This window comes from Schistosoma haematobium, chromosome 4, assembly GCF_000699445.3.
Source record: "Schistosoma haematobium chromosome 4, whole genome shotgun sequence".
NCBI lineage: Eukaryota > Metazoa > Platyhelminthes > Trematoda > Strigeidida > Schistosomatidae > Schistosoma > Schistosoma haematobium.
The window spans coordinates 11,703,935-11,724,582 of record NC_067199.1 but is presented as its reverse complement, the minus strand read 5'-3'; the positions used below and the strand labels follow the sequence as shown (position 1 = coordinate 11,724,582).

Genomic DNA, 20,648 nt, shown 5'->3' with positions numbered 1-20,648 from the left:
GTATCCCAAGTCGAAAAAGATTTAGGAGTCTTGGTGCCCTACGATTTAAAGTCTTACACTAACTGTGACAAAAATGCCTTCCGAGCAAACATTGCACTGGTAACATTGAAGCGCATTTTTGGCCAGTTTGACGGAAGAACTTTACACATAATCTCCAATAGTTTTATCCGTCCCCATTTAGAGTACGGAAACATAGTATTTCCCCCCTCATTCTAAAAGGATAAGGACGCCCTGGAGCGTATCCAACGGTGAGCCACGAAATCAGTTCGAGGACTCAAATTTAAACCTTACGAAGAGCGCCTCCATTCACTTAACTTTTACCTCATTAGAGTATAGACGTCTTAGAGGTGACCTTCTGATGGCTTATAGTATCCTTAACACTTCTGGACATCCTCTCAAACACCCACTTAAGCTTAGTTCCAACACTAACCTTAGAGGTAACACCCAGAAACTGGAGACACAACACAGTAGGACGGACTGTAGACATAACTTCTACTCTTCAAGAGTTGTCAAATGCTGGAATTCGCTGCCGTCTGAGCTAGTCCAAGCGACTTCCCAGGAGTCATTTAAGAGGCAACTTGGTCTATTCTTAAGGAGTAAGGATAGTATCACACTATGATTTACTAATTTCTTTTCCTCTTTTATTGTTAACATACCTAGGATTTGGTGATACCCTGCTACTAGACACGGAAGCCTGTTAAGCGAAAGCTTCTTCTATTCCATCCACAACCATTTGAACCATTTGAACCATTTGTTGTGTAACCTTCTTGAACAGTTTCCAAGGCATTGCATTGACCTTGCTAAGCTTGCCCAGCTTCAAAAGCCTTTATCGATCAATGGATAGCAAACGTCGGCTTCCCTTCAATTATCGCCACAGAATGCGAATGTCAGTTTGAATTTAGACTTTTCCATTGTCTTGATACATTAATAAGGATCATACGATTTCGAACGACCACCTACTACTCACGGACTGACGTGCTGGTTAACCAATTGAATTATTTCGCACACAGTTAAAAGCTTCTCTCTCACCTGCAAACGTACCACAATGAAATGAGGCTTTTCTGCTCGTATTACTCGGTATTTGTAGTGTAATGAAAGCTGATGATGGATACACTGCAGCACAACTCGTTTACGAAACGACACTTAGACTTGCAGGAGAACTCGTGGATCCTTTAGCTTCTTCAGTGGATATGGATCTGAAAATCCACACTAGCAGGCTCGCAAACGCTACGTGTTCAGTCAAAACTGTTTTAACCCGACCGCAGTCAGATGATATTTTTGTCCAACCTGTTTTACTACATGGTACACAAGATTTTGTACGTTGCGATACATTGTGCTAATCCCTCGAAACTGCATACGAAGGACCCTAGAAGGTTCTTTAGAGAAATGCTAAACACTATGCGTTTAATATACTATTACCTTAAAACGTCCATATATCTGTATGAAGTTTAATAGCCCAATTCTGTAAGGTAGCGTAAACAGCGATCAAATGCGATGAGGTCGAACTGTCTAAAAATAATGTGGTATATCGTATGGATCTGTGAATAAAATTAATGTTTTAAAAGATTTTTGAACCACTAGGTAGGCGGTGATATGTAGCTTAACTGTCGTGATTCGATGCTAAAGTACTTATTGGACGACGAACCAAGACAAAGTAGTGACGGTGCATGAATCATTAACAGAATGAAGTTCCGACTCCCTGAAAGGTGTCGGAAGTAATAAATAACGAAAACTGTTACTGGTTCTTTTTATTCGGAGGATGTCACCCTGTTTGTCTGTTTGTGGCGACTAAACTAATTTGACTATCAATCTGATGAGACTGAAATAACTTCAATGAATTGATTTTTGGTCCAACATTCTTTATTAACTTTCCTTTGATGTTGATCAATGAGACTCTAAACTCAGTACGGTTTCATCTATTTAAAACCTATTATTTGTTTCCACCGTAATGCGTAATAAAATAGCTGTTAATAATACATAGGAAAAAACTACTAAGCACTTCTCATAAACCAGATTTGAATTACATTTCAGAAGCCATGAATTGATCAGCAGATAAAAACTAGAAAGTCTGAACATATACGAGTGAAATATTGGTAATATCAGACTAAAAGGCAAAATAAAATACAGAACGTTTGCAAAACTATGTTACATATTTCAAATAGACCTATTGCATCACATCCACATGACCATGTCTAGACTACTAAAATTAGAGTCATTATAATTTTCCTTCAAACACCCGTCTCATAACCACATCTCATAATTTCTGTAGTAAATGTTTTCTCATATTCTGACTTATTATATGTAATCACTTGATCCAGACAATTGGTTGAATAAAAGTTGTTATGAAATTTCTATATGTCACTAAAATCTAGCAAGTCGCTGAGTGTTTAGACGATGCTGTCTTCCGTTAATAAAAGGTATGTTTTCATATTTCATATCTGCGATAGGGATATATCGCAATATACCTGCTTAAATCAACTCAGAACACAGATATATTCACCCAGTTACAACAAGGAAGTGAGCTCAAGGATCAATTAAGCTTTCATTACTAGTGAGTCTTTGCTACTCCAGGAAAAAACATTTGAATGTCTAGCAATATCCAACTTACACAATGTTTTGTTATCATATACTCCCACCACTGACACTTAAAAATTCATGCCACAGACTTTTTACGTGAAGGCTACTCAGCAACCGTCTTTTAAGCTGCCATTTATTTACCAGTTAAGTAGCATCTCAATAACTGTAATTTTAATCCGAAATCAACATTAATTATTTAAACATATGGTATGATCATACAATGTGGTTCCTATATCTGAATTTATTTTGTTAACATTCACTATCATACTTCTCACTATTAAACAACATTTGTGTGAAAACAATGAATAAATTAACTATCATATCATGGTGATAACATCTATTGAAGAATCAGTTCAACTTCCTCTCACTTTCACTTTTGAGCAACGATAATAACTTCAGTTAGCTGTTGAATACTAGATTCATATGAACAGACAACTTCTGAAAATTTTAGCATTTGCACTGTCAAATGCATGTTTATCTGCTTCCTTTTGCGATATTATTGAACTGTGCTGGTCATCATCGTTTGCGCATCTTCTGAAATCGACCAATTTTTTTATTGTTTGATAGGAATTTATAAATCATTTTCTGCTCAAACACACTGCTTCAAATGCGGACCTATTCGTTAGATATATTTTATTTGATAAAATGGAACTTTCGTCTCTTTCTACGTCCTATCTATAATAAATATACCATTCATATTTCAACACCTTACTGAATAGTAATTTAAGTATTTCACATTCTTGCATATTTTATTTGCCTTCATACTATATCCTTATAGGATGTTATCCATGAAAAAAACTCACTAAGTTCTACACATTCTTCCGTAAAATATATTCGTGTAAATACATTGTCTGGTATCGGAACGTTTCATTCAAACTGTCAAACTAGTTCATCTTTGTAAGTTGATGGTCTTTTCAATTTTATTGTAGGTAATATTTTGAAGTGTTGCTTAATTGTTTCGTAAAATTAAGGTCTAGAAACTTGTTAGAAATGAATTTTATTTTACACTAACACATTATTCACTTTAAAATCTACTATCATTGTATACAAATATTGAAATCAGCTGTAGTTACGCAGTTAACTAATTCGGAACACTAAACAGTTTAAAGAAGGTTTTCATAAGGATTAGATAAAAAAAAGTTGATGGTATAATCAACCAAAACTATGGAACAAATGTATTTTTGCATTTAATAATCTGAAGTTAAAAAAAAATCGAGTAGTGAACAATGAATTACGAGTAGAAACCTAGAAACTGACAGGTTTGTCGCTATCACATTTCGACTAGATCATGTATATATTGTGGTAAGTTAACATTGTCAATAACCTGATATTCATCAGTTTGGTTTTCCTTTTTTGTACGTAAAATTTTTGTCAACAGTCTCTAAACGCAGTTTAAACATAATATTGCAGATAATTATTAAAGTTTCGTAGGTGAAATTCATACTTTCGTTATTAATACCTTTTATCTAGAAGAATAGGAGGGAAAAATTGAAATCCACTGACAAACCTATAAATAAAACAAAACTGACCTTAAAATGGCTCTTTTTGAAAAGAATTGATCACTTATTTACCTATAGGGAATTAAAACCATATTACCTTGAGTAAATAATTTAAACAATTATTTAAGAGCTACTTTAGCACTCATTGAAGCTCCTGAAATATAACTAGAGCAAGTGTCTTAGCTTCGTATGAGTTATTTAAACACACTTTAATTAATTACAACTGAGAAATGAAGTGTTGATCATTTTCGTTTCAAATCCAACCAACGTAATATATTATATTATGACAGGATAAAATTTATGAACTAATTAATTACTTGAATAATTACTACCTAGTTGAATTCATGAGTCAACTGAAGCTAGACCACAAAAGAAAACATGGAAGAACTGGACCGCCGTGTCCTCCTAGTATGGGACTCCCTAGCAGTGCGCACCCACGATCCCGGGTTTCCATGGTGGTATAGCTTCAATTGACTCATGATTTCAACTATTGAAATTACTGAAAAATCTCCACAAAATCCCTTTTGGTAATTACTGCATAGTTAAGATCTCAGTGATATCACATAGAATCTGTATACGTTCTCATGATTAGGCTATAAATATAAACTACTGGATACCATTTCAGTAGTATAAATATAACACTTGAATGTTTCCGAGGTCAAAAGTATGCAATAGTAGAGTCCCATATCTGCACAGAAGAACTGTTTAATATTTCCCACCAATATATATATATATTACTAATTGATTATTTTTGGCTGTCAAAAACGATATTTTTTTGCTAATAATCCAATTTTCAAATAACCTTTCGAAGACTTCTGGATGTATACAAATGAGCATACGGTATAAACTAGTTAGACTGTGATAAAGTAATTGCCTCATTATCATAAAACTGAATATTATCCAATACAATTTGCACTCCATAGTATTTAACTGCTTTATATATGATTAACAGTATATATTTTTGGTGAATGGTAAGAACGCCAATTATTATAGATTTGGGATACCTAATAGTTTAGCAGCGATATACAAGATACGACTTTTGTTGTCTTTAATATTCATTAGCTAGAAGTACTGAAAATAATAGTAGTGGGTTTTGAAAACGCATAAACAACTTAAAACCATATGTCAAAATAGTAACAGCCTTGATTCAATGAACGATGAAAAACTGTTGTAACCATAGAGTTCAGTGATAATTATTCTGGAATTTCAAATAAACCAGATAGAATTCAGGCTTTTGGGAAGTAACTAATTTTGACTAAGTTGTAAATATATCTAACAAGAAGATATTGAGTCAAATAAAACATTCATTTTTAAGCCTACTTTTAGTGAATACTAAATACAATCAAAAGAATAAGTTAATTTGAACATAAAGCTTACTAATAGTTGTCTTAAACTGTCACCGCTGATACATAAAAAAAGAACAGTGATCAATTTAATTTTTGACATATTCATTTAACTGATTCTTTTACAATGTCGTAAGACAAATTGCTTAAAACATTGATCACAGTTTAACAATTCAATTATCATCTTCAAAGTAATTGTTAAATTATTTTGTTTATTATTTAAACAATCTTATGTGTACTAAGTTTATTCATAAGTGCGCAATTCACGTGGGCTAAGGAATGAATATATAACCCTAGGAATAACCTATCATTTAATGAATTCATTTCTTTAGACTAAAAACTATTTACGTAGTTTGTTCTGTTTATAGCAACTAATATTTGTCAATCATTTATATCTGAATCTAACAACAACAACACAAAAAAAACAATAATAAATACGTCAATATTTATTAATCAAAAAATTAATAATCATACCATTCATTTCATTGGAGTAGTATGAGTAGTATGTTATTCAATTGTGAAAATTATGAATATCAGCATAGAGGTGATGGAGATTATTAAGTTTTTGATTGAGATCATGAATCGACTGATGTTAGATCACCATGGAAAACGTGGAAGCACTGGACGGCCATTTCGTCCTGTTGTGGGACTCCCCAGCAGTGCGCATACACGATCCAGTGCTTCCAGGTTTTCAATGGTGGTCTAACATCAGTCGATTTATGATCTCAATTAAAGAGTTAATAATCTTTACAACCCCTATGCTGATAATTACTATGTGCTCACTAGTGAGTAGCTTCGTGAGGGAATTCTCAGATTCTAATGAGAAGCTGTGACCAGTGGAGCTAATCGGTGTCGGATAGGAACAGGTATCTACTTCATTACAGTGAAAGATGGTAGCGCAACTTCGTGGATTGGTTGAGGTTAGACATTAACACCGTTGGATGCCGGCTCAGTCGTCCAGCAGGCTGAGCGTTCGCGTGCGCGACTGAAGGCCTTGGGTTTGAGTCCCGCGAGCGAGATCGTGGATGCGCACTGCTGAGGAGTCCCAAAATAGGACGAAACGGCCGTTCAGTGCTTCCGAGTTTTCAATGGTGTTGTAACGTCAATCAGATCATGATCTCAACCAAAGAATTATGATTACTTTTTTCTCTGATTTACATGATTATGATTAGCAAAATGATAATTATTTTCATATATATATTAATATATACTTACTTGGTGGTCCCAGGATATACGATCAATGTTTCAAAGACACCTATGATCGAACTCTTATGTGATGAATCATTTCTAAACTATTTCTTTTTGGAGAAGCATTGCATTAAATTATTAGTTTTGACGAATTTGGTTTGATTAAATTTAGTTTATAAAATTTCGACATACTGTATTTGAATAATAATGAGATAAAATTCACTTCAATTCCACCAGACAGTACAAACCTTGTAGCATGCACAACTAAATTAGGTAAATTACTATTGCAAACAAGGTAGTTCAAGCGAAAGTTTCATGTATACTTCTAGAATAGTTTAACTGTTAATAAGAAATAATTTATTCTGGTTCTTTTTAGACCTTCATTTATGTTTGGGTACTTAAATGTTATCAGATAAATAATTCCTAGTTAAACCATCCTAGTTCGCATGCTCTTAAAAGATAACAGATTTAATCCCATAATTTATACATTCAATTAAGGGATCAGTGATTTTGTCTTGTGAAAATCCTTTGGTTGGGATTTGAGAATTCGGTAAGTGATAAAATTGACAGTTCGATAACATTGTTCATTAAAGAGTATGCTTAAACTACCCATACAGAATAGAGGCTTTTTTAGGAGTTCATGTATGTATCTGAAATAATCGACGGGAAGTTATAAAGTTCTTAGAGGTGGTTCTTTACTTCTGAATAAAATCATTCGAGAAATATTACTCTTGACGAAGCTAAGCTTCAGATACCGTACAACTTTTAGCTAGCCTACATTTATATCTATTTAACGCTATTACATTTGAAATGTAGGTTAGCATGCTTCAATATAATACCTTCCAACAACGGAGACATCCTGATTTGCATACATTTTCCTCTCTAATTCAATGCTTACTCGGTATTTATTAGAGTTTTAGAGGTTCTTCATTGGAAATGACTTACTTAGATATAAACGTTTCATGCTGGTGGTCCAAGAATCAGAACTTTTATTTCAAATAGTGAATCATAATGATGAAAAGTCCCGGTATGGCATCAATCAGTGTCAAGAAATCAATCTTTTTCTTATTCTAAATTTCAGATGCTTAAAGATGTGTACAAATGGCTGAATCCTTGCTAATCGACTATTCTTCAAAGTGTTATACCAAGTGTTATCTTCCGGCATTCCTATTGCCCCAATAAACCTAAAATACTAAGGAAAACAATTGTTCAGTAGTAGAGATCTGTATTATTCAACGCTACCTCATTATTACAATTTAACCAGTTAGTCCATTTCTGATTATCTATCCATAGCATGGACATATCAAATTAAATGTCTGACATAATTAACTAACAAGGAATAATTCCAAAAAGTAAGAATATTTAGAGATCAACTAAAAAAATATTATGAATTTTAAAGGGGATTGGGAAGTTCTACATTAAAATAAACAATATTCAAAACAGTAGCATTAAATATATTATGATACAGGACATGGCACATTAACCAACTGATTCTAACAGAATAACATGTCAAGGATCATATAGTAAATTATTGTTCATCCCCTTCCTAAACAATTATCTATCTGAAGAGGGTTTTGTGGAGATTTTAGTAATTTAATAGTTGAATTTATGAGTCAATTGAGGCTAAATCACCATTGAAAATCTGGAAGCACCGGAAAGCTGTTTCGTCCTAGTGTGGGATTCCCCAACATCACGCACTCACGATCCCGCCATACGGGATTCGAACCCAGGACCTATCGGTCTCGCGCGCAGACGCTTAACTTCTAGATCACTGGACCGGCATCCAACGATGTTAATGTCTAGCTCCAACCAGTTGACGAATGTGCACCGCCATCCACCATTGTCTTCAATGAGTTACTATCTCAGGACAGATCTGGTTGCACTCCACTGGTCACGTCTCCTCACGAGCGCGCGACACTGAAATTTCCTGGGTTCAAGTCCAGCGTGCGAGATCATGGATGCACACTGTTGAGGAGTCTCATACTAGGACGAAACGGCCATCCAATGCTTCCACGTTTTCCATGGTGGCCTAGCTTCAAAAGAATCATGAATTCAACTATTAAATATCTATCTGTCAATGACTTTAGCATAGTGTCGTAAATTAAAATTCTTAACTTAATTCATATACAAATCAGAATGAGAGTTACGATTATCATCATTATTGTAAATGTCATTGAATTGTTTGCAAGGCGAAAACTTAAGCTGTGTCTTATAAATTATTGCTCTGTAACACTTTCAGTCTATTCACACAAGTTCATTTTGGTTAAGCAGAGTAAAAGAAAAACAATAGCTTGCCTTTGTTGTTTAATAGAGTTTTCTAAACACCATAGGTATTTAGTGGCAATCATTTCAAGATAATTGATAGTTATTAGCAAGATATATCTATATTCATGAAGAGACTGATACTTCTTATAGGACTTAACTATAAACTATCCAGTTTTTCAATTAGACATTATCGAAAGAGACATTACATCATTTAAACAAGGGAGTAAATTAAAGATTGATCAAGTCAGTCAGTCAGTCAGCTACAATGTAGGACCAGGCACATATATGCGTCAATCCAAGTTTCCATACCTCATTAACACAGCAAGATGAACACCGGATTCATAGAACTAGTTAATTCAATGGTGATAATATATAAAAGAAAGATTGCATATAAGGATATAGTACAGAAAGAAAGAATTAGTACATAGAAAGATATGAAGTTAAGTTAAACAAATAATCAGCACTCGAAAAAAAAACATGACAATAGTTGTTATTCCATGATTAATTAATGTAGAACACAAGCATTTTAACTTTCATTTACTGTCATATTACCTTTCTTTGGAAAAAAAACCCCAAATAAACATTATCAACGTTTACCTAAATGTACTTTGCGTGTGTGTGTGCGTGTGCTCACAATTACAAATGTCTAACAAAGTTTTTCCATTGATTTAATTTCTTAATTTATATGCACACACTGTTAGTTACTTAGTTACAATGAATCTGATTGGTTATTTCTCATTATTATAATAAATAACTTAATATAATTTAACCAAAACCTTAGTTACTAATTTCTTATACAAATAAATTTTAATTTAATTAAACATTTAATAAACAAGGGATTATAATAACAGACAACAACAAAAAAATGCAAACAATTCATAAAGTGGATGGATTTACTGAAATCTATTTCATGGTTGATAAAAGAAAAAAAGGTAAGTTCAAGTTACATTGAATAAGTTTTTTAAATTATTTTTTCTTATATATAGGGATAATTGTGCATTGGATTAATTATGTACAAATGTGTATCCTTTATAATACTTAGTTTGTTTTTTTTTAAAGAAAAAGGATCAGTAGTAATGATATATTTAAAGTGAAAAGTAGTATGTTTTAGTCACAGTATGAATATCAAAACCAAAATACAGATATATCTAAATAATTTCACTGGTTGAAATCATGAGTCAATTGAAGCTAGATCACCATGGAAAACCTGGAAGCATTGAACGGCCGTTTAGTCCTAGTATGGGACTCCTCAGCAGTGCGCATCCACGATCACGATTCTAAAATCTCCATAAAACCCCTTCTGATAATAATCATCTGCTCACTAGTGACTGATTTGAAGAGGCATTTCATGGAGTTCTAGTGAGAAGCCGATACCAGTGGAGTTCAACCAGGTCTTTTGTGAGATATCAGCTCACTGGATGTTCCCTGCTGAGTCGCATACTAGGACGAAATGGCCATTCAATGCTTACAGGCTAGGGTTTAGCTTGAATTGACTCATGATTTCAACCAGTGAAATTTCTAAAATCTCCACAAAACCCCTTCTGATAACATCTAAATAAAGTGAAGAGTGTATCCCAGGCCCTATTGTTCAGCTAGCATAGTAGGTTAAAGTTGAATCAATGACTTACAAAACTGATGACATTTTCTAATTGTTCATAATATATAACCTTATTCTAAGGAAGGATAATTTTGTCACTAACACGGGTTGATTATAGATGATTAATTTCACGATACTATTAATCTACGTTTAGAAAGTAAGTTTTTAATAAATTAGTGTCATGTATTATTTAGTTTAACTTTAAAAAAAATAACCTGGACGGAATAATACTTAAATTTTCATAGTTTTTGTCAATTTGCAATACAAGCGAGGCTTGGTTAAGTGTCTCTTTAAGAGGACTCAAAGAATTTGTAATTTTGACACGGTGGAAAAAGATGAAAAGTTACTGACTGACACATTAATAGTAAATGGTTATCCACTAAAGTTTATTAATAAGTGCAAAATTCAGTTAATTCAATTCAAAATAGAAAAGTTTATATCCATCTTCCATATAGAGGTGAATCCAACAGTATACTTTTAAGACAGAGATTGAAAGCAGCCATCGAGAAAACCTATTATGTTGCTCAATTGGTTGTGATTGAAAAGTCTAAGCCCATGATTTCAATAGACCTAGACAATGCACTGATGATTATGCCACATCCCATTGTATTTACCAATTTACATGTTTATGTGAACACACATACATAGGGAGGAGTAATTGAATAATGCAATCAAGGGCCATTGGACATGTACGTAGATGGCTTCAAAATCAGTGTTGATAAGAAATAAAATTTAAATTATTTTCGGTATAGTTGTGATCTATTTTAAGTGCTAAGTAAATCCTCATCTATCGTCTTTGTGTTTACACTTGCTTCGTATTATTCACTATTTCTAATAATAATTGCCAGTTTTCTACCGTTACAACAGCTGTCAATACATTTACGGGAGATCAGTAAAAAATCTTAATCTGCATCAATTTTGTGTTCTTATTTATGTAGAACAAAGCACAGTGCCTTAAAATAACTCAATAAATTCACTTTAAATATAGTTTCTTAATATTAAACATCCAGGTAAAACATTAGTTCATGTAAACATTGTATAAAAGTGTTCAAAAATGAACTATTTGTTTCCATGTCAGAATACCCTTAAGTCAGCAAAATAAATTTCCCTTTCTAGTGATATGAGATACACATATATTCACAAAAAGATTGTTTGGTCATATTACAAGATTAGAATACTTTTACGATACCGATGGCTTGTCGTTCTTTAGTTTTGTTTCCAATATTACTTAATTTTATTCAGTAGCCTGTATCGTACCACACATAATAATGGTTGCTTTCAATAATTCCCATAATTGATTACGAAATGTACACTGATATTTTAGCCAACACTCATGCAAGAGCTTCAAAACGAAATAGTCTCCTGGTATCGAAAGTTTGACGTATGAATTGTTATTCTTATATCATATTTGACTGATTATCTCGTTGTAGCTGACTGACTGACTGATTATCTACTTATATATCTATTGACAACAGATTTAATATTTTTTTACTCTTTCTGTAACATTTGATTACATAAACATAAAGTTTTATGAAGTCCTCTAGAATGACGAAGATCAGAAAATAACTGGTTTAATTTATTGATTTCCTAATTTTAATTGTCTACTTTCATAATGCACTTTACTGAATGATATTGAATGAGTGCTACAGTTAGCGAGGCTTCAAATAACCGTTAAGAAGAGGGTCAAAAACCTAACAAAGAATGTTGTATAGCTAAAGGTAGAAAAGTGTTTATACAAAATTCAAGATAGTGAGCACTTTGGTTAAAAAGAGCAAGTGTTGTAAGTAGTTTGCATTTTACAGTATATGATAGTTACGTCGGTAGTTGAATACTTAGACTTCCATAATTCACAATTTCGGGATTCATTCGACTGAAGAAAGGCTCCATAAAACAGGTTTTCTGTATCCAATCTGTAAACTAATTTCGACATTTATCTTATGTTAACAACCAGAAATATAGAAAAACTAACTAAATTTTTCTTTTTCATAGGAGATTTACCACTTCTGTTGGTCTTGTGTAGTTAGTTACGAGAGACAAATCTGTCATCAAATATCTGGAAAAAAGGCTATTAAGAGCTATATACTGACTAACTTCAGTCGTGTAATCGACCTAAATTCAGATTTCGGATTTAATCAATCCTATTTGAATGATACATAAGATTTGTAGTTCGTATGGATGTTCTTAGTTATTTTGTGTTTGTTTTTCATTTGAGTGACTTAATTATTTAAGATAAACTCTGATGACTTTGTCTAGATTGATAGTGAAAATTTTTAATATTCCATTTGGTTTACCTCTTGGTTCAAATATCTATCTGTTACATTGATCGAAAGTCATAACCATCCATGTCAACGAATTCAATGTTTCTGATCCTTTATGACCTTTTTTGTTTTTATATTTATTTAAATTACACTTTCCTTTTCATTGTTATTACTCAATTGCTGTTAACATTCAACTCCATTTCATGAGCAAAACATTATCAAATATTACCAATATATATACGAAACGGCCGTCCAATGCTTCCAGGTTTTCCATGGTGATCTAGCCTTAATTGACTCATGATTTCAACCAGTGAAATTTCTAAAATCTTCACAAAACCCCTTCTGATATTATCAATATACCTCAATCATTTTCATGATATAATGATTTAGTTAATTATTGATTATTAATTTGTAACACTCCTTTCATTCATCACTTGATTGGTATTGATTTTGTCATCGGTATTACTATTACTATTGTCGAACAGATACATATTCATATAGAGCTATAATGAAAAACTAATCACACAAAAGAAATATTTTCACATTCTATTCACATTATTGCCTAAAATTTAAAATCACTTTAGAATAGAATATCATTTATCGTAAACATGTAGGAATAATGTTGATATTCGATTTCATGAAAAAGTTTCTTTAATTAAATATCATTTTTGACATTTTTATCGGTTAGTTACTAATGTATTGCATTTAACTCACAATAAGATTCATCATTGTGTTCAAATGTGTAGATCATCAACGTTGATGATCTCTGTCGAATGATTGGGGCCTACGTGATTTAGACAGGAATGGTGTAACTAAAAGCTAACATTGAAGTCACACCTCACCACCAGCATCTAACAAGAATTACCTCTTCCTCGTATCAAGGTGCAATGGACACTTTGAAGACTGTACAACACAAAGGACGTTATCACAGAAATATATTAGTTAAAGTAGGTATAAATGAAAGTATGATTACCACCGCATGGGTCAGTTCATGGCGTACGATTAACTGTACGCGTTGGTTGTCCTTGACCTTGATAGAGATCAGTGAATTGTTTGACATTCAGTGACCCAATTGTCGGATGACTTAGCTAGGGTTCAATAACATTTATATGGTCCTACATATGTTTTGTGGTTTGAATTTAATGTTCATTCAATCTATTATATATTGATTTACACACTACACAACGTTTCTTCAATAAAATATGGAACTTCTTTATTTTTATACACGTAATCTAACAGACGGAATCCTGAAACCTGACCAACTTCAGTATTATATATATGAGATATTCTCAATTATTCGACCCGAAATAAATTGAATAACGAAGTATCAATTTAGCTACATTTAGAAATATTAGTACAGTTGGTTGTAATCATTTGGGAATTAGTATTCTCCAAATAAACCGAGTACAAATCACTCAATGTACCAATTAAAATTGCTAAAACAGAATGGCTTGAGCTTCTGTTGACCACTTGTTGGATTCATCACTGAATATTATAAACAGTGTCATACTTGCCTAGTTCTTGATCCAGATTGAATTCTATCGATAAAGTTGTACTTTGGTCACTGGTCTAAATGATTCTGCATAGTTTATACTGTTATTTCATGTTTAATGGTCGGAGTCAAGTTAGCAAACTTCATGGATAAATATTTCATGATAATGACCATATCCTAACTTGATCTACAGCAATGAATGCTTGACGAAGGTGATATTAGTTCGTAAACAGTAATATATAGGTGTAACATGAATTCCATAAGATAGAAGACAAATAAGCTTTAGTTATCCCTTCTCACATCCACTTCCTGTTGAACATAAGTATTATAATTATAACAGTTTGTTTAAGTATGAAATGAAAAAAACGTTTGATACGTATTTGGACTTTACTTTTAGGTTGGATTACTATGCCAGAGTTACGAAAGTATATGGAAGAGAATGATGTGGATGAAAAGATGTTTGAGGTAAGCCAAATTTTTCTCTGAAACGCGTGTACAATGGTTTAATAACTTATGGTTCAATAATTTATATTACAGAATAACCTCAGTTAGAGAACCTTTAAAAACCAAGAACATTTTAGCAATTTTTACACAAATATTTGATACAAGAAATACTACTATCTTGTAGTCTGATATTGGCTTATTCTTCTCTTCAAATATCATTATAATCCTTAATTATAATTTAAATCCTTGAAATTGTTTTCGTTCATAGCGTTGGAAAACTCTATTTGATCCTGAATCTACTGGTCGTATAACATTGGAAAAATTCTCTGAAGTATTAGGTTTACAAGAAGAAGTTATGTAAGTTGATATAATTACAGATCAATTCATCAACTATAATAATTTCATACACATAGTTCCCTTTATTATTTTGAAGAGAGTAAGAACAAAGGTTGGTGCAGAATAATATAAATTCATTTTATTTCGTCAGATTCTCATCAGCTGCTTACAACGTAAAATATTTGAAATTCAACGTTATTATATATATTGACATAGTTATACATCAGAGGGTGATGAAGGATGAATATATGTAACATGATATAGCAAAGATTTCGTTAGAGATCATGGAATTAAAACACATTAGATTATTAAGCAATGAAATAATTGAAAATAGATTAATGGTAATAAAGAAAGATATGGATTTAATTTGGTCAGTTATGAATAGTGTAATTATAAAATTCAGAACGAGTTGGAATGACGTAATAAATAAAATGGGGGGGAGTAATGTTACCAGGGAAAAGAAAGATTTATTACTGTTCCTTTTTGTATACAAGGATCTGGTTTTAAGTGTTTGATTGCTATCGCTTCGGCAAATTTCAATAGGTTTGAATTTAAATGTTTGTTGATCACCTTGAAGGACTTCAGTATATCGACTTCGTGTCCTGTGTCAAGGAGATGTCTTGTGATAGCGCTGCTGAATGCCTTTAGTCCGTTTGATCTCAAACACTTCGGATTATGTTCTTTGAATCGGACGTAGGCTCTCCTTTCTGTTCTACCAATGTAACTGCTTTGACAGATACATGTAAATTTGTATACACAGTTGATGGTAACATGAAAGGGATACCTGTCGACCTTTGATTGTGTCAAAGAACATGTTGTTTTGGACAAGGCAATCAATTTAGCTGCATGATATGTTTTTGTCATATTATTCTGCACCAACCTTTGTTCTTGCTCTCTTTAATATAATAATTTCACTTATTTAGAAATATTCAAACTGCTATTCAAGGAAATGAAATGCACGATGTAAATGTTATACAATCAGATATGAATACAAAAATGAAATTGACTATTTGTGGACTAATTGATGAAGGGATATTGATTTATCATGATGACTTGGTAAGAGTATCATTTAAGAGTGATTTTTATTGTTTTGTATAATTTTTCAAATACATTTTCAATAATTTATTGATAATATTATTGTCATAAGATTGTTGTTCTCATTTTCTGACACTATTCTCTATATTAGTGACAATGTTTTCGTCTGTTCATTTCATAGAAGCTTTAAAAATATATATATTATTGTGAACTGTTCCATCAATAAACATGATGAATGTAACCAATGTCATTGCAGTAGAACACAGATCAATAAATCAATACAATCATTGAGATTCGAATTTGTAACTTTTTGAACTATTTTTAAAATAAGAAAATCACTACAAACTATTCACACAGTTATATAATATACCCTTGTGGGCTAGGGTAATTTTACATTGGTTTTCAGGAGAATCAGACACCATCCAGACTTTCATGTGATAACTCAAACAGTACAGCTCAATCTCACTTACAGAAGAGTCAGACACTATCCAGGCTTAAAATTCATAACCCGAATAGTGCAGCTCAATCCGGTTTCCAGGAAAACCAGACATGATATAGGCTTTAACGCTACAATCTAAATAGTACAGCTCAATCCTATGGCGCAACCACACAAGTACCCAGCACCCTGGTGGGTCAATCACACCACCACAAACTATCTACCTAAGTAGCAATCGATCACTTAATAATGAGGGAATTCGAGATGGTTTACGCACGTTTTATTTACATGGTATAATTTGTGAAATTTAATCGTATCTATATTAAAATAGATATTCCTTATTTCATAACATACTGCTCACGCTACTTCGAGAAGAGAATGAATTTAAAAGTATGAACCACTTAATTCCAATTAAGTGGTACAATGTTGTCATGCCTACTTCAAGAATTCGATGTACGGGATTCAATCCTGTGTGAGGTTTTGGGTACACACCATTGTATAATTAACAAACAGGACGAAATCGATTTTTTTAACAGATCTACAACTGATGTAACCTGAGGATGGAAACTAACTTCGAAGAAATATATAAATATTCATTTAGTGTTAACGATACGAATTTGTTTAGTATATAAACTGTGATGTGTCTGCAGTAACTTTCCGTGGATTAGCTGAAATTAGACACTAACACCGTTGGATGTCGTCTCAGTGGTCTAGTGGTTAAGCACTTGCGCGCGAGACTGGTAGGCCCTGTGTTCGAATCTCGCGGGGCAGGGGCGTGAATACGCAATGCTGAGGAATCTCACAATATAACGAAACGGCTGTCCAGTGCTCCCAGGTTTTCCATAGTGGTTTAGCTTCAATTGGCTCATGATCTCAACCACTGAAATTATTACAATCTCCACAAAACCCCTTCTGATACTTAATTATGTGATTAGTCGGTTTATCTGTTAAGCGATGAATTTAATAACATTAAAGTTTGACTATATTATGTACAACATCCATTGTAAGCAATGGAAGAAAATTTAAATTTTCAACACATCAACTTGAAAAACGCGAAAAACCATGGAAACTCATTATCTTTTAATCTTGAATTATATAGTATTAATCTGTCTAGTTTACACAAATCCACTATATTTTTAGTGACTTGCCCAAGTATTCCGGCTGCTTCGTTTCAATTCATTCAAATGTCACAATTTTTTTCTGGTTTTGCAGTTTCTTAAAATCAATAAACTGAATCTGTTGATTACATGAATTAATGATAAGCTTCAACGAAAGTCTTACAAACTATCGTCATACTAAATAATGCAAACTAAAACGGTAACGCTTTTGTTGTTGGAATAGTTTCTTACTTCTTTAGTTCGTAGCAGAACAAGAAAAAATTACATTTATATTGACGTACATATATCAAACCAGTGATATGCTCCAATATCTCATTTACTGTATACATATATTGCATTATTCAAAAAACATTGAATACTCAGAATTTGCCGAAACAAATTTGCGGTTGAATATGAATGGCAGATATAGGGTTTTTTAATATACGTTTCTGAGAACTGCTACTATTAAGATAATATAATTTAGAGAAGAATTTGTAACAATACTTCACGCTTTGAGCTGATAATTCAAACAAATACAGTAAAACAGTCTTAATCGAATGTTAAATCTTCATTTACATTAATTGAAACATCTTTGGAAATCTTCAAATGTCAGTCTTCTTAGGTACATCACTGTTTTTTTAACGGTGGTTGAGGATTTCAAAAATTAAAATGAAGTAAGTCTGGTTAGCACAGAAGATGAACATACATACCGATGGAATTACAAGTCAGAAATTTTCGGACACATTGATTAATGTACCAACATCATAATGATACATAAACAATCCATCTGTATAGCACACATTTCACAGGATTCTTAAAGTGTCTGAGAATTTCTAAGTATAAGACAGCATCTACTGTCTGCCCTTCAGATGAAAGCGTATGATGTGCGACACACAGATTACCAGCAATTGGTATATCGAATATCGTACTTGTTGAATAGACTGTATATAAGCTTCAAAAGATTCCAAATCAAATGTATTGAGGTTAGGAAATATGTTTGAGGTAATAAAATGCAATACCTGACCAAATAATAATCCTGTAATTATAAAATGCATACTGAAAGAAAACGCATTATATTTGTTCATCTATTCCTTGATAAATCAGCTGTTTGAAACCATTTCATTCGTCCACATTATCATGACAAATTAGTGGGTTTCTGCCATAACTAGACTTGAGTGATCATGTTAAATAATTAGAGGACTGAACTGAAACCTTAAGTTTATCAGTAATACGTCGTAAAACGCCAGAGAATTTACTCGACTCTTGTGCTGGATGACTTAATCTTTTACCGTTCATTTCGCTTGTATTGAGTGGTATTATTTATGTTTAGAATAGTAACTAAAGCTACTCAGTTAAATTACATAACACGGAATGTAGCACTTCAAACATAAAACAATCCCTTGATCTGTTTCACTTATTTTTTATTTTGATTTAGAAATTAGTTGAGTTCTTGAAAGATGAATTGGATAAGTATTTTGGAAAGTTATGGAATGTAATCATCATCTATGGTCGATATTGGTCACGTTATTGTCATGAAACAGGTTATAATTTTTGTTTTATCAAAGACGACCGTATATTCCTAGTATACAAGATTCCGGATATATAATAGAAAAATAAGATATTTCAATCACATTCCATTCTTGAAGATATTTTTGTGATAACTCTGAAGCAAAAATGATGAACATAAAGACTTCTCTTGTTTTGATATTTTACGTGTAAATTTTGATTCCGGTTTATTCATAAGTTTGTCGAATTCTTTGACTATATAACAACCAATCAATGACTATATAAAAGTTGGACTTATATTTTAGCTAACAAAAAACATGTGGTGAAATGTATAAGTAGTATATTTCATGTTTATACTCACTGTATGTGGTTAAAATGTTCGGTGAAAGATAACGGTTTTGACGGGACCTGCAATGTTAAATAATTACTGTCAGGTGTATGGCCTGTACTTACTAAGCAAAATAAAGATGTAGTTAAATGCAATAAAATGTTATTACAGTCTGTCCGTGTACTTAATACTTAGCATCATTTGGACATGATTTTCGGTACATATACATCATAACCCTTTCATCTAAAGTACTATAATAACCATAGAGTTATCCTGTAGTATGCATTTTTTTAAGGCTTTATACTTGAACATGTGAAACATTAACAAAACGGTGTAATATTTATGCATGAAAACATAAAAATACGTTCAGCTTATTATTGACAACCATCGATTATATGCGCACGAAATAAGTTATTCCTGCATTCATCGATAAACATTTGTTCTCTTAGCATATGTGATCATGTTAATTTTGAGGAGTCTCATACTAGAACGAAACGGCCATCCAGTGCCTCCAGGTTTTCAATGGTAATCTACTTTAGATCAACTCATGAATTCAACTATTAAAGTTTTGATTTACACATAATAATGATTATACTCTTTATCAGTGCTTGTGGACTCCGATCATACTTATTACAATATAGTCAATACTAATTAAAATATTCCTTGACCTTAACGATTAAGTTTCAGTTATTATTTATGTTGCATTATTTTACCATAATTTGAAAATTATGTAATAAGATAAGCTCACTATGACAAAATGTATTTCTTTAGTTAAGGTCAACTAAACTAACACTCAAATTAATTCTTGTCAAGCCCTAGTAAATATGGTTCATATTCACTTGAAAATAATTAGAATAATATGAGTATAGTTCACATCATAGTGATACATTTTTATAGTTTATATCATCGAATGAACACTTAACTGTATAATAAGAGTAAATGTTAACTTGAATAACGAATAAGTATTTATACAGTTGACCTTATTCACATTTAGTTGTCTTATCAACAAAACAAAACAAAAAATGAACATTTTATGTTAAACCTAAATGTTGAGTTTTTTTGCAGGTTATATATTAAAAGTATTCATATATTGGTCGAAGTTCTAGAAATTTACATTTTCGTGCTGACGAACACCTCTAAGAGTGGCTGAGCAAAGGTTTGGTGAAGAAAGTGAACAACTCGGCCCATTTAGTGCAAACTGGTCATAGTGTCAGTATAAACCGATCCTTTTCAATTATTTATCGGGC

At 32.3% G+C, this 20,648-nt stretch overlaps 1 protein-coding gene across 2 annotated transcripts; it reads left to right on the top strand.

The window, feature by feature from the left end:
- Positions 1 to 785: 785 nt before the first annotated feature.
- Positions 786 to 19,360, top strand: MS3_00007393 (uncharacterized protein; the record flags this gene model as incomplete). Of its 2 annotated transcripts, XM_012939876.3 has the most annotated exons (7): positions 786 to 886; positions 3,356 to 3,474; positions 9,709 to 9,804; positions 14,617 to 14,684; positions 14,932 to 15,020; positions 15,923 to 16,055; positions 19,003 to 19,173. In XM_012939876.3, exons 3-7 carry the CDS (start codon positions 9,738 to 9,740, stop codon positions 19,171 to 19,173), a joined length of 528 nt encoding a protein of 175 aa, XP_012795330.1. In that variant the 5' UTR covers positions 786 to 886; positions 3,356 to 3,474; positions 9,709 to 9,737. The 2 variants fall into 2 exon arrangements, with proteins under 2 accessions (XP_012795330.1, XP_051066190.1); XM_051215659.1 differs by lacking the exons at positions 786 to 886; positions 3,356 to 3,474; positions 14,617 to 14,684 and having other exon boundaries at positions 9,667 to 9,804; positions 19,003 to 19,360.
- Between the last annotated feature and the right edge of the window lie 1,288 nt (positions 19,361 to 20,648).